A 15,555-nucleotide genomic window follows, 5' to 3' on the forward strand; every position below is an offset into this window, starting at 1 on the left:
AATGTGGGGATTCATCAGGAACAAGGATAAGCGGCATGTGATAAGCGGACATGCATTTGAATCACCACAGACTCATACTCTGTAATGCCACCCTTCACACAAAGAAGGGAGAGGAGCACCGATTGTCTTTCCGAACGGCCTTACCTTGTGCGGGATGAGATGCTCGAGATGCATTTGTGAATGCAGATTTGTGCATTCATATAAATTAACCTCCTCAGATATTCTCCCTGTGTCTCCTGCTGCGGTATTTTTTTTTTTTCCTCCTTTACTGTATTTTGCTTGCAGCATTCGGTGCTGCATTACCATAATCCTTGGTTCCCTTCCACAAACCACCACTGGCTAAATGAATCTATTATTTTTGCCTGGAGCCGTAAAGATGCAACAAAATGCAACGCATTGAAGGGAAAGAAACTTGTGATAAGCCTCAAATTTTCTCCATAATAGCCTGTGTACAGCAGACTTTTTAACCCACAACTGGAAGTGTTGGTGCACTTGACCTTTAGTAATCTGAATGTTACAGGCTTAAAAGGTGGTATCAAACATACAAAAAAAAAGGCCATTATGTAATCCTGCACACAAATCATTCTGCTCTGGATCTCTCTCTGTGGTGTTTGATTCCCCTGACCTACAGCAGCAGACCTGGCTGGTGTGGCCTTGTGTTTTCGTACGGCCCTAAATTAAACATGTCCGGGCCACGGCAGGCACTCGCTCTGCCGCAGGAAACACTTTTTCATCTCCTAATGAATGTGCCTGAGGGGGTCCCAGAGGGGGCTCCACTTCACCCCTCATTTGACGGGGGTCGCTGCCTGTGCCGTCACACTGAGGAGCAACCTCCTGGAGAGGGGCCTCCCACTTCATCTGTACGTCCCACGCTCCCCTGCCCTAGACCACTGGACTGCTCTGTCTCCATCCTTCCCTCTCTCTCTCTCTCGACCCTTCCCTGCCTCCACTTCTCCCCTCTCGTCACAAAGCAAGCTCGTCTTATAGCCGCAGAACCAGGCATGAAAGGGCCGAGCTCCTAATGTCATTTTAATGGCCTTATTTGGTCTGATGTGGTCATGATTTATCACTTCAGCCTCACCTCTAATGTCCTCTTCACTATCTACTTGACTCTCACTTTCACAACAACTCAAAGATTATATTTTTTGCACCACCCCGTGATGAGGAACAGGTTGATAAAGCTAACCAGCAAATGTATTGGGAAGCTCCACTTCCTTCCCAAGCATGCCATCTTTTTACATGATCTGATATAGAAATCAGCATTACCTGAGCACAGAGAGCCAGACATGTATTTGCATTTGTGAAGCACTGTCACAGGCCTGATGTCCTGCTTTGGCTCAGGGGTTTCCTCATAGTGCAGTGCTACAAATACCCACCTCATCATGTGGAAAATATTGACAGCTTCCTGTCATTAATGAAGCAACAACGCACAGACAACTCATGGCTGTTGTGAGGCATCAGGAAGAGGAGAGAGAAGAGAGAGAGAGAGGAGAGAGAGAGAGCTATACCCCGCCTGTCAGCTGACTCTGTGAGCTTTCACATGGCAGCAGAGCAGGCTGAAGAGCTGATTGTTATTCCAGGGCTTTTGGGATGTGTTTATGCAATCATTAATCTTGGCTCTTGTTTATTTGCCTGGGATTAGAGTACCACGGTGCATTCACCGGCAGTCAGGGAGGCCGGTTCACCCAAAGGTAGCAGCAAGCGAGCAAGCAAGCACTTGGGCCTTCCTCTGCACTGCGAAGCGAGCGTGTGAGGAGGAAAGCATGCTTTGCGCATGGCTGCTTAATCCTGCCATGTTAAACAAAACCAGGCCAGTGTTTGTAGGACTGTGAAAACAGCAGTGCAGGGGGAATGTGCCTCACATGCTGTAAGCAAGTCTGTGAACTCCGCGTGGCAGTAGACACTCCTGTCGTCTAGGAATGCCTTTCATACGGTCTGCTACATGTGGAGGACGACAGAGGAGTCTCTCAGCAAGCTCCTTCACACTCAACGCAGATACTAGTTGTTCGCTTTGAAATTGAAGTAAAGGTCAGAAAAATGAAACTTCCATAACAGGCAAGCCTTTAGATTTAACAGATTTAAATGGTCTTTTTCTATTCTTTTAAAAAAAAAAAGTGCATTTTGGGTAAATCCAGCAGGTGCATTCAGGAACAAGTAAATCTCAGACTTCCTTTTAAAGTTATGATCACAACGCTTTGAGATACACTGTTCGAACTGCAAAGAAGCCAAAAGTAATTACAAGTTTGCAATAAACATGTAACTGCTTTGAAGCCAATCAAGCTGCACATATATTAGTTATAATGGTTCTGATACAATGACCTATTAGTGCAACTCTTATGCAAGCCATTGAAATTCATTGCCTCAGTTTACTTCTCGTGGCCCCTCATACTGCCTGCAGCAAAATGAAACAAACAGATTGATTTTTAAAACGCTCTGTAAATTTCATCACAAGTAAATATTTAACATGGTCATGATCATAACATTTCTCTTTGATCAGACTGAACATTTTGTAGCACTGCGGATAAATGATGCATGGTGGAAGTGCTCGCAGTAACTTATTAAGAAACCGATAGCCGAGGGCACTATATATGGATTAGATAATGGCTCTGAATCAGTTTCATTTGCTCTCTGCACCTGTAAGAGGGGGCTGTGGAAATCTTTGATCGCCATATAACAGGGCTGTGTGCACACAAAACAAAAAAAATGGGCACACAAGAGGAGGAAAAACAAAAGTGGTCAAGGTAAAAACAGAAACCGCACGATCTTAGAGCGCTCTCCTTCTTCCCCATGACACCGGTGTTCTGTGGAAAGGTTGGGTGCCTCTAGTTTCAGCTCTATCAGGCTGTGGATCTTTGAGCAGCAGGATTCAGTATCCTAGCTAATGTAACAAGGCTCATTTGTCTCAATCACACGTCCCTGGAAGTATCGGCTGGCCATCGATGTCATTCATCTTCCCCGTCCTTGGCTGCTCTTTTTCAGCTGATGAAAACCAAAGACCTTCAAGCAGAATGGCGGAGCTGTTGTAAAGGAGTGCTCATCAGCCCGGCTGTAAAAACTGTTGAGAAGAGGAGGTGAAGTGCGGAGCGTATTTACATTGTAGACTACATCCTTTCAAGGATTCATTAAAGGTAGACAGGCTTGCACATGTTTTGGCGGCTGACTTTTCATTTTGAGATTTACTTTTTCACACTGCTTTCTTTAAATGGTGAGATCATATTTTTTCATCTAGGCTCCACCATGGACAGTTGTCTATGTCCACTATCTCAGTATCTCAGCCAGTCCACAGCCCGAGCAGCTATGGCTGAAACACTTGGTACGACCAATGTGACATATAATTGATGATTGATTATCATTATATCGTCCAAATCCAATCCATCTAAAATCCACAGCACCAAAATATTAAAATCGTTAATTTTGTCTTGGATATTTTTTTACATTTTAAATAAAGATTTAAATGTTTTAAAATAATAAAATATGAGTCAAAACCTTTAAAAATATATTTCATGAATTTAAAAAAAATGTCCACAACCTCTAATCTGTTAGACAGAAAAACACAGCCAAAATATGCTGCAGATATACATATTATACATTTTTAAAGGATTATTTTCAATTATTTTACACTCTTACACCATTGATCCTGCATATTTTCTTATGTAGAGAGATATTTCATCAGGACATTGCTTTCATAATGCGTTCATTTTTTTTCTCTCCTCTTAAAATATTGATTTCAAATGTTTTGGAAAAAAGCTCAGCACTCAATCCATTAACACATGTGCTGTCTCCCCCTCCTGCGCAGTGCTTGCTTCATGATGTCAGCTCCAATGGAAACACTGACTCGCTTCATAACTGGAGGCTTACGCCGAGCTTCCCCCTTCGATGGAGCAAATCAAGATCATGATTACTATCTGGCCCGTGCAGCCGCTCTGCGTTGTCTGGAAACATGTTTTCCTAAGGAGACCACTGAGGGACAATTACTGTCAGCTGAACTATTCAGCCTGCTTTCCATGTGTAAACTGGCTCCGTGCCTCTGACCCACTGACCCCGAGCAGCAGCATGAGACTGGACCTCAAGCCCCTCTCCTTTTTTTTCCTCTCTTCCCCCTCACACCCTATCCCCCACAACTGAGGCACCCAAATATGCACTTTGCAAATGTCTGAAATAGTCACACAAAATGCTCATTCTGTGCAGTCTGTCGTGCCTCTGGCAAAATGAGCGTGCAGGAAGTTGTATGGATGTAAGTTTTGATGCCTTTGTACTCAAAAACCAACAGCAGAATTCTGGTTGTCTTACAGAAATGCATACTAATACAGCAATTATAAGAGGAAGAAAGTTGGACAGTATGGCAGTAGCAAATTCCCCTGGTGCTCTGGAACAAGGCTCTTTGTTGTTATGTAAAGGTTTCTGCGTGTAATTGCAGTGGATGTTTTGAAGGATTCATTAATTATATATTCCTGTGTTTTTTTGTTTTTTTTATATATATAAAGGAGCCTTCCAGGCTGCCGTTCCTGCAGGGAGACGTGTGGCTGAGTAGTGCTTTAACTGCCTCAAGGCACCACAATCAGGGCTGTAACCTTTGCCTGTTCAGTTCAGGTGGCCCGCACTGAACGTTCAGAAGCGCCACGTGATCCACGAGCTAAAATCTTAGAATTCTGACCGCAGCTCCTGCACCAGTCAATCAGTCGGTCCTGTGTGATTTCAGCCTCAGTGATTTTTGAGTTTTGGTGCATCCCAATGCCTTTTTTTTTTGCACACTGAAAGAGTAAAGAAAACAATGCAAGAGCACCTCTGACTCAGACTTCCAACGTTAAAACTTCCATTTCCCACAGACAGATAGCGTGTATCACATTTGAATTTATGAAAGGCCCCAACCAAAAGATCTAAATAGTTAGACAAAGCATGTAAATATTTGCAACACACATTTTTTATTCAGCTCTCATGGCTCTCTCTGACTAACTAGGGGCTGGTAGAATGCATAAGTGAGTGCTGTCTACAGATTGTATTTTGCCATCAGAGTAAACAGCGTGAGCCTCTTTTCCTCCCGGCACACACATGTGTGCGCCCGCATGCACACACGCTTGCACACACAGAAGGGGTGTGCCCTCCGGTCCCCGGCACCCATGCACAACTTTTCTTGTCACCGCAGTCACAGACAAGAAGGGGGGGAAAGGTGGGAGGAAGGGGATGCAGATAGAGTGGAGGTGAGGAGTGATGGGGAGAGAGATTTGAGCTCAGGTGGGGCAGGCGAGGGAGGGGAGAGGAGCGCCGCACACATGCTACCCTTCATGGTGCTCGTCTGCTCGGTAAACCCAGGCTTTTGTTGTTTCCCCTAGAGTGCAGGCGCGCAGACTCCCAGTCAGGAAGCTCGTCAATCTTTGCCACAACAGCACATAAATTAGTGCCCAAATTACTGTTACGCCAGCGGAGAGAGAGACGCGGGGAGAGAGACGTCTTGTGCTGCGGTTTGGGAATATAGCCTCCCCTCTCCTGCTCCCATCTTCATAGAGGGTGTCAGAATGCACTTCAATAAAACAGTCAAGTAAATACAGGCAGAGACATGAAGACAGAAGCACTGCTGTGTTGTACAGGCATCTGGAGTTGGGCAGTGTTGAAATATTAATAGGCCTCACACACAAACAAACACAGAGATGCACGCATGAGTTCATCCAAAAAGCAGCCCAGGGCGACGGTCCAGACCTGAGCTTCAGCAAAGTCACTGCACTGCTATGGAGAATAATAGGGAAAGGCTTAAAGAGCGCCGTCTTTTCAAACGGAAAGATCTCTTCAAATGTGGCTGGTCTCTGGTGAAGGGGGAATCGTAGCTTAGGCAGCTAAATGATTGGAGGGGAATTAGCAAAAAAAAAAAAAAAAAAGAAGCATAGAGATGTGAGAATGTGTCAATTATGTTGCTTTAATCCCTGTGTTCAGAGTATTTTTTGTTGTTGACTTCAGCATGTTTATAGGTTGAATGGACGCTCACGTTCAAAGTGATGATATAGAGTTCTGGTCTGCAGGTGAATTTTTCTGTGCATAGCTTTGTGCTTTTTGTGTGTGTGTGTGTGTGTGTGTGTGTGTGTGTGTGTGTGTGCTAGAAACCAGCAAAATGCCATTAGAACAGCTCTGTGGTAATATGCCAGCATATGCGATCCCTAAACAAATAACACATTTATACTCTTCTGCCTGCGTTTTCGCGCCGCCACTGTCCTTTGCCGCTGACATTCAAATAACCTTTCTTCTGCTGCATAAATGGGAATAAAAAAGTATTGTGTTGCGCGACTTCACATGACAGCGGAGCCCTGGCAGATGAAAAGAGGCAGGATTGTGATTCCTAGCTCTTGTTAGGCTGTCGTCTCTCTACAGCTAGATCTGACTGCCATGGGTATCTGTTTAGAGAAGACTCTGTTTATCAACCGACAGCTGATCTCCGGCGCCAAATGGGGGAGTTCATGTAGCAAAAAAACCCAAAAAAAACGCATAGCAGCATATGATGATGGAGGAACATTTTGTCATACACATTTGCCAGTTCATGCTCCCCCCCCCCCCCCCTGCTACTTGTGTGTTGTGACCTTGTGCAAACGTTGCTGTTGTCTTTTTTTAGGAAAATCTACTTTTTGTTTAACAGTCCCAACATCCGACCTATGAGGCTTTTTAAGCTTTTGTTTGGTTGTTATTGCAGAAATATTTCCAAAGGGAGCATGTATTAACACGGTTTGTCTGATGAAGAGGAAATCGTTAATCTGTTCATAATGCTGCGCCCTGTCCAGTTCCTTACATAATCTCTGACATGATCCCGCTGGCTTGCGTCACTCCATCATTGACAGCTGTCAACACGGCACGACGGACGCACACTGGTACACACTCGACCACCGTCATGCACAGATAACAACGAATGGGGGGGGGGGGGTTTTTCCGCTCCGAATGCGTCACATGTGTTGAACAGTTAAAGAAGCCTTGATTTCAAACCCTCATTTATTTGCACATCTATCCATGAATCACCAGGCCACGGGAAAATGATTTAATGGTCCAATCAAGTAATGGGTTAAGCTTTTCAGCATTATGACGGTCGCCTGGGCATGGGTCTGTAATGTAAGGGATAAACATAATCCTTCGACGTTATGTCAGTAGTCCAAGGGTTCAGTGGGAAAAGCCAGGAGATTTGGACGAGTGATTTTCCATGTTTGCACAAGCCTGTGTGATTTTTTTTTTTTAGTTGCATTTAAGTTTCTTGTGCATGCTTAATCAAACATTTGAGCAATGTAATCCTAAAAAAAAAAAAAAAGTATGAGATCATTTAAAGAATGATTGCTGGACACTTAATAAAATCTTTATTTTTGCAGAAGAAGTTGCAGTTAGCAGATCCTGCTGAGTGAAAACTTGCATTTTCACAATTTTTACAATGTGTGGGGAATGACACTTCACATAATTGAATGGAGCAATGCAATATCTGCAGTGCATATGGAGGAAGTGTTCTGTCTTACAGTGTCTGTCTGTACGATGCTAACAGTGAAATAAAGTGTGACAGGGCTGCTGTAAGCTCTTGTGTGTGCATTTGGCGCATTGTTCTGGTTGTTCACATTAGACTGTCACTTTCCCGGGCCTGGATAGCATAGTGTAGCCTTAGCAATGGGTTGATCTTGGGGCTGTGGAGAAGACACTGAAGGGCACTGGGTGAACATGCAGAGGCCTTGCTGCCCTATGTGCTCTGAGTGACACGTCATCCCCCTCAAAGGGCCTGCTAGTGTGGTGAATCAGTGTCCTTGAACCGCTCAACCGCAGACAGACAAAGAGCGAGCTATAGCATTCACTGTCTCCCCTCGCTGCCATGCCCATTGTCCGAGACGCCCACGCCAGGCTGTAGTGTCGCAAACAGGAAATCAGTCTTTGGCGTCGCTGACCGGCTCTTCTGGTTGTGTGCGCGCGCGCCGCGTGATTGTGCTGCGGTGTGTGATTCACGCGTAATCCCGCCGTCTCGGCAGGTGTCTTTGAAGTTGGCCTACGCGAAGGGGCCATCTCGCAGTGCTGCGAGGAGCGGCGGGCTGGCTGGGATGGGCTTTAGCATGGCTGCCGGTCTAACTGTGCCTGGCTTTGATGTCGTAAACAGAGCAGGCAGGGCTGGCTGGCAGGGAAGCGGGCAGGCGGGCAGACAGACAGGCACGGAGGGAGGCGCGGTGAATGGGATCAGTGGCACTGCGCTGGTCGGGCTCAAGCGAGCCAGCAGCTGCCTGTTTCACACCAAGAAGCAGTTAACACCGCAGCTCATGTCAATAGATATTGACTGCCAGATTGGGAGTGCTCATAAGCACAGGCCTTTTTGTTTAACTCGCTCCCCTGTGTGACTTCACTTTAGATCATCCTCAGTGTCGCTTAGCGGGCAGATGACCAGTCACTCAAGAGAACAAGTTGCACACTCACACAGATGTACAAATATTGACCCTAGCTGATGATGTTGGTGACTTGATGGTGTATTCCATTGCAGTTGTGTCGTTGCTCTGTATAATTCTCTTTCACTCCCCTCTCCACATCGTTTTGAAAGCAGCTTATCCCAGTGTGGAAATAACTATATGTTCAGACTGAGGTCTTTTCTCTCACAGGAACCAAAGAGCCTGCCTCAGCCGGCACAGAGACAAACCCTTTTTACTGCTGAGTGCACTGAGCATCCAGAGGCTTGTGCAGCGGTGTAGGGAGAGGGGTGTTAGCTGGTGAGACTGTGTGCACTCAGGGCCTTCCTGCTGCAGATAGGGCTTTGTGAGGCATGCTTGTGTATGCGTACGCCTGCCCGGCCTGGCACCCCCGCGTCTCTGCTCCCACTGCTTTCACCTGATGTGGCACAGCCTCTGTCAGGCCTGAGCGAGCGCCCAGCCAGCTCCGTTTCTTCAGGAGGGATGAAGGCATCTCACAGCTATGCTGTGGGGGTGGGGAAGCTAGCAGCAGCCTAAGCCTGAAGCTATCAGAGGCTGGAGCTCTGAGCCAAAAGCCTGTGGGCTGGATGGGGTGGGTGGAAGCTTGGCTTAACTTGGCAAGACAACCATAGCCACAGCCCTGCACTGCCACCCAATGGCCGGGGCCTTTCACTGCAACCTTGAGTTCACAATAACCACAGCTAGTCATAATTACAGCACGCTTCAGTTGTTGTGAGTGCATGTCAGAACAAATTATGTAAGTAATGAGGCTGAAAATGCTAAAGGAGTTGAAACACACTGCACTGCTAATGCTCGTGCAGGGAGAACACAAAAACAAACAATAGAGTGCACTCATACAGAGATAGACCTAACTGAAAAACAAGCGACTGTGCACAGTAAGGAAAAGATTAATTATAAATTAACCCTCTCAGTTTGGTTGTCACAGTCCGCCTCCTGCGTGGATTTCACTCTAATCCGGGCCAACGAGGTGCAGTGCCCTCTATTGTATGTGCGAATCTCAAATCGCAGGAGGTGTTGTCTGGAGGAGAATTAACTGTGCATGTTCTACCACTCCCTTTTGTTCATTTTACTAAAATGTAGGCTAATTCCATGTAAACATGGCCGGTCTTGTTGACTCCAGCAGCGCGAGGAGAACAGACACAGATTCCTGAATGAATAGAGTGTGGCTCCGGGGTTAGTGGATTAGAGGCTCTGTGTTAAGGGCCTCTCTCGGGCATGCCTCAGGGACAAGGACATTATCCACATGACACATTACAAGCTCTGAGGCAGATGATTAAAATGGGAAGGGATCTCTGGATTGAACCCGGGCAAGAGAACTTTTGATGTGATCAAACTAGTTTAAAGAGGTTGGATGTTAAGGTTTAAGAGGGACATTTGAAGCTCTACATTTTGGGTAGAGGCATTACAGCAGAAAAGTCAGGCCTAGCTGGAGGCGAGAGGCTGATGTAACACTTTGACATAGTGAATATATCACCTCCTTTTGAAAATTATTATTTTAATTTTTATTGCATCTTATTAAGGCAAGATTATTATATTCCTCTCCTAATTGGCACAGACGTGTGTTGCAATAGCTCGATGTGCTCTGATTGGCTGGCTGCTTTGCTGGTTGAGAAAAAAGAAAAAAGCAAAAAAAAAAAAAAAAAAGCATTACATCGTGAGAAAATATCCCGCGGTGATCTTTCCTCGATTTAGATCAGATAGCAGAGCTCGTCTGGCGCTGCACTGCACTGCTGGGATAGAGGGACTGAGATGTTGGAGATGAGGAGGAAGGCTGCGAGATAAAGATCTCTAGAGGGAAGAGGAGAGAGAGAGAGGAGGACAGAGAGAGAGAGAGAGAGAGAGAGAGTGGGGGCATCAGTGGCTGCAGTGATAAAGCAGAGAGCAGAGGGACAAGCTGGGAGTTCTGCATCTCTGATGTCTGTGTGTTCTGTCTGTTCGTTTGCGTCGCCCTGTGGTCTTGCTCCTGAAGAGAAGGCCTACGATGGATGAGGCCTGTCCTCTCTGGGCTTTTGTCCTCAACGGCGGCGGAATCGCACGCCTGTCAACAGCACAACACCACAGCCAGACACCCACTGTACACAGACACACAACCACACATTCCTACAAGCATCGGCCATGTTTTCATTCTATGTGGCCTTTGAGATTGACTCCTTTAACGGTTTTGAAGTTCAAGTGGCTTCATGAAGTCAAGTTTTCCAGCAGAGAATATGTGTAATGGTGCAGCTACATAAGCCTTTGTCATCACATAAGGGCAAAAATTACTCCTAAGGGAGTATATCAAGGTTTGTGGGTAGGTGGCATTAGCTTATGTAAGTTGTGTTTGGGATACAAATTGACACCATGTTTACTTTAGTTGCTTATGAGGACTTAAAATGGCCTCCCTGCCTTCACACGAAGACACACACACACACTCCTCTGTAAATATTCAGCTAATGCTCTCTGTGGAAGTGAGGATTCAAAAAAAGCACCGGATGAGATGTTTTTAGCAGCACAGTGCTCTTTCATGTTCCAACATGGATCCATGGTGAGGCTGTTGTACGGTGACTTGTGACAGCAAAAAAAAATGATGTTTTGCTTCTTTTTATTTTTTCTCATTTCTTTCATTCCCCTTTTTTTCTTGTCTCCAGCTCAAATCGAAATAATTCCCTGCAAGATCTGTGGAGACAAATCATCAGGCATCCATTACGGCGTGATAACATGTGAAGGCTGTAAGGTAAGCACCAAGAGACTCTGTGTGTGTGTGTGTGTGTGTGTGTGTGTGTGTGTGTGTGTGTGTGTGTGTGTGTGTGTGCACGTGTGTGTGTGTGTGTGTGTGTGTGTGCACGTGTGTGTGTGTGTGTGTGTGTGCGTGCGTGTGTGTGTGTGGGTTCAGTGTGTGTGTGTGTGTGACGGACAGGAGAGCTGCTTGAATGGGAAAGACAGGTAGAATTGAGATCGTAAAGAAAGTTGCTCACAAGGAAAACGTTTGAAAATGTTGCCGTATTTTGTCGATGACTTTAGGAAGGGTGTGCAAAGTGTAAACACACAAAAGATGATCATTAAAGTGGTCAAACGCCGCACAGGACATCACAGAAAAAACACAATTAGGAGGACAAAGTCATTTCTCCGCCTTGCTCTGCCTTCCCTCCCAGGGACATGTCTTTTCACTGTTTTTTTTTTTCCTTTTTGCTACTGCTGCAGCCTGCTCTTCTTGAAATAAAATGATCAAAAGGAGAGTGCTTTGAATTATAGCAGATTGTTGGCTGTTTGCTACAGTATTGCTTCCACTGAAGCTGCCTTTTGTACTGTTTCAAATGCACCAGCCATTCACTGTGAGGGGAATTTTGTGCTTAGAGTGTATTCTTGTCCCTGTGCTTGTCACCAGGCACATCATTAGCATTCCTCAGCCAGCCTGCACCTTTACTGTTTGCTCCTGTGTGTGTGTGTGTGTGTGTGTGTGTGTGTGTGTGTGTGTGTGTGTGTGTGTGTGTGTGTGTGTGTGTGTGTGTGTCAGTGAGAGAGAGAGAGAGAGAGAGAGAGAGAGAGAGGTTCCTTTCAGCTAGTCTTCCCACTGCTCCTCTCCCTCACACAGGAGCTGGAAAGAACAAAACACTAAAGAATAAACTGCTGAAATCTATCTTTAATGATCGCTAATTAGTTGAAGGCAGAGAGGCCTTTTAATGATATGTGCGAGTAAAAAAAAGTTTGGACCATAAATCATAGCATTATTAAAGAGTGCTGCTTGTCACTGGCAGTTATAGCCTGTTTCCATAATAGCTTCCATTATAAAGCAACTTGGCAGCTGTCAGCTGTTTTCTTGTAATTAAACAGCCAATGAGCAGCTAATTAAGACATATGTGTGTGGAGCAGTAGAGTGGGGCATGTTAATGATGTGCTGGAATCAATTCATTAAGTCAAAGGATGAGGAATCCAGTCGGTGTGCACCCGCAATCCTTTAGCACTGCACATGCCAGCACTGCGTTAATCAACACTAATAACCCTGCTGAAGAAAAATACCATCCAGTGTTATCAGTCCTACCCAAACACACCACCCTCCTGCTGCACACACTGGTGCAAAACAAAGCTCTAACAGCCAGACGAACACAAGCGCAGGATGTTCTAATCTGTTAGGTGGCTTTTAAATGATATCAACACAAGGTATGCAATAAACTACAATCATTCTGCAACACATTATGTGATCTGTGAATCACTCTGAAGACATGAACTTGATCTTTCAGTCCCAGATCATGTTTTGTCCACCCATAGTGGTAAGTCCAGTAACCCGAGGTGTCTCCATCCACAGGGCTTCTTCAGGAGGAGTCAGCAGAGCAATGCAGCGTACTCATGCCCCCGTCAGAAGAACTGCCTGATCGACCGCACCAGCCGCAACCGCTGCCAGCACTGCCGGCTGCAGAAGTGCCTGGCAGTGGGCATGTCCAGAGATGGTAAGTGCTTGATGGTGGAGGTGGGATAATAAAGCGGTATGGGTGGGGTGTGCACGGAGAGGTAAAGAGCCCAAGTTCAAGCTCCTGTGTGGGCCAGAATCAGCTGAAGTGTCTTTAGACCAGATTTGGAAACCGGTGAGGGAAGAAGGAATTGTCTAATATCAGCTGTCCACTTTCTGAACCATTGATCGTGTACGTTTAATGTCCATCATTTACTGCATGCCGCTACTGGCCTTCTATAAAACCGTTAGTGTAGTGTAGTGTAGTAATCTGATCCAGAGTTCTTGTGTTATCAGTTTTGGCCTCCAAATTCCACCTAAAATGTGGTGTGGCTTGTTTGCCAGCCAATGCACCTTTCCAATCCAAGATTTAATCAACCCACCCAACACCTTCCATTTCAGGTAGATGATCATGTTACAAAATCAAAGTAGATCCATAGCAGAAGAGTGTTGTGTTTTTTTCAAAGCTGTAAGTGAAATAGCATCATTCAGATCATAAAACAACACTCTGCACAAATCTTTTGTAACAGATTATCTACCTTCAAATGACATCAGCACATATGCATGCTACATTGTGTTACATGTTATTGTTATTTTGTAGTTTATTCATTACACTACATTGGGTGCTGGAAATGTAGTCTTGTTTGAGAGGCAGACAGAAACAGAAAATGACGGCCATTATTTCTCCGAGACAAAACCAGAGTAAAGACACGGTGGCACGAGCACACGCTAAGACTACCCTTTTATTATGTTCATTGTCTGCCAGGAGCAGGTGAGACTCGGTCTGTGGGACTAATTTGTTGCTTTGATAGAAACTAGGTTTTGATGAAATAGGGGGTTGTTAGAGGTTGTCATTAGTGCTACTGCAGCTGAGATTCAGTAATGGGAGCACACAGGTGGGGATGTGTGCTGGAGGACTCCTGCTGCGCTCAGGCTGGTCCAGACGTGCTGGTCCAGACTTTGCCCGAGCTGTGAAGATTATTTTAGAGCAGAACAGATTTGTTTTGTGTTTTGTTACTATTCAACGCACGAGAATGAACACACACATGCACAAAAAAAAAACCAGACCATACATGCACAGATGCCTGTTTAGGCACACTTTGCTTTACACATGAATACATACAGCGATGAATATGAATGAGCACATAAGTACATTAGCGCATATAAATACCTTAGCATAGTCAAACACATTCTCACGTGCACACACATGCACACGCACACACATGGTCAGGACGGACGAAGGTGACTCTTGCCTTCACTCAACACACCAGAGCCCATCTGCCTGCCCTCTCCTCGGTGACACTTCATTCGCTTTCCACTGAGTGTAGACAAACACACTCACTCACACACACACACACACACACACACACACACACACACACACACACACACACACACACACACACACACACACACACACACACACACCAAAGCACAAGCACACACACATACTCAGTGTGACCGGCTGACATACTGCCAGGCCCCCAGAACTCTGGCCAAGGAGTCTCATTCTTAGCAGCACTGTTTAGTCTGGAAACCTTGAAACAGGAGGCAGTAACTGAGCCTACCTCGCGTCTGAATGGCCGGGAAAGCCATTAGTCACTTCCCAGTGGTGCCTCTGTGCTTAAGACGTTGTTCAATTGTAATAATCTCTGTCTGTACCCACAAACCTTGAATCATTTCGGAAATGTCTGTTATCCACCTGCTCAATGTATTTTTTAAGAGATTATTAGTTATTTGTAATAACTCGTTACATTCTGCCAATAGGCCTCTAGGTGCTCAATATTGAAAAATGTGATTCTTTGTTATCTTCAGTCCATCATGTTATCTCTGTCTTATCACAGCGGTGAAGTTCGGCCGCATGTCAAAGAAGCAGCGGGACAGCCTGTACGCTGAGGTCCAGAAGCACCGGCTGCAGCAGCAGCAGCGCGACCACCAACAACAGCCGGGTGAGGCGGAGCCACTCACACCCAGCTATGGCCTCTCAGCCAATGGCCTCACGGAGCTCCATGACGACCTCAGCGGCTACATGGACGGTCACACCCCCGACGGCAGCAAACCAGACTCGGCGGTCAGCAGCTTCTATCTAGACATCCAGCCATCTCCTGACCAGTCAGGCCTGGACATCAACGGCATCAAACCAGAGCCCATCTGCGACTTTGCCCCTGGCTCTGGCTTCTTCCCTTACTGCTCCTTCACCAACGGAGAAACCTCCCCCACCGTGTCCATGGCTGAACTAGGTAAGGAGCAGGAGAGAGGCAAGGGGAGACAGGAGGAGAGACGGCAAAAAAAAAGGAGGAGGGGGGGAGAACAACTCAACCGTGGGGCAAACGACACAAAGGTTGCTTAAAATAGCAGGAGGTTGGAGACTCATCTCCAACACTCATTAAAAGAGCCTCTTTTTTTGTAATTAGTTTCCATTAATTAGGGCCAATCAGGATCCAGCAGGGCAGGCGTCTGGGGAAATCATTTTTTTAGGCTCCCCTGTGCTTAGGAACTCCTTTTAACAGATGTGTTTTCAAAACCATTTAAATTCTTATACTCAATATTTCTCTCCGAGAAAATGTGACCTTTGTTTGAGTGAGTAACGTGGCGCCCCTCCTCCCCTCCATGCATTTGTGTCATAACTAGATTGGCTTTGCCTCAACCTTAAGTTATGAGCTTCCTGCAGGCGGTAAAAGGAAATGTCAACAAGCCTTTTCCCAGTCAAAAAAA

The 15,555-nt window shown here is 45.8% G+C and overlaps 1 protein-coding gene across 2 annotated transcripts in view; it reads left to right on the plus strand.

Annotated features, from left to right (window-relative positions):
• Nucleotides 1-15,555, plus strand: part of roraa (RAR-related orphan receptor A, paralog a) — a 191,577-nt gene that overhangs the window by 165,799 nt on the left and 10,223 nt on the right. For both annotated transcript variants that reach the window (XM_061035382.1, XM_061035383.1), the window contains 3 exons: nucleotides 11,045-11,130; nucleotides 12,700-12,841; nucleotides 14,685-15,080. In XM_061035382.1, the coding sequence (XP_060891365.1) occupies nucleotides 11,045-11,130; nucleotides 12,700-12,841; nucleotides 14,685-15,080 (624 nt within the window). The remainder of the gene's footprint in view (nucleotides 1-11,044; nucleotides 11,131-12,699; nucleotides 12,842-14,684; nucleotides 15,081-15,555) is intronic.

Source organism: Labrus mixtus, chromosome 4 (genome assembly GCF_963584025.1).
Source record: "Labrus mixtus chromosome 4, fLabMix1.1, whole genome shotgun sequence".
Classification (NCBI taxonomy): Eukaryota; Metazoa; Chordata; class Actinopteri; order Labriformes; family Labridae; genus Labrus; species Labrus mixtus.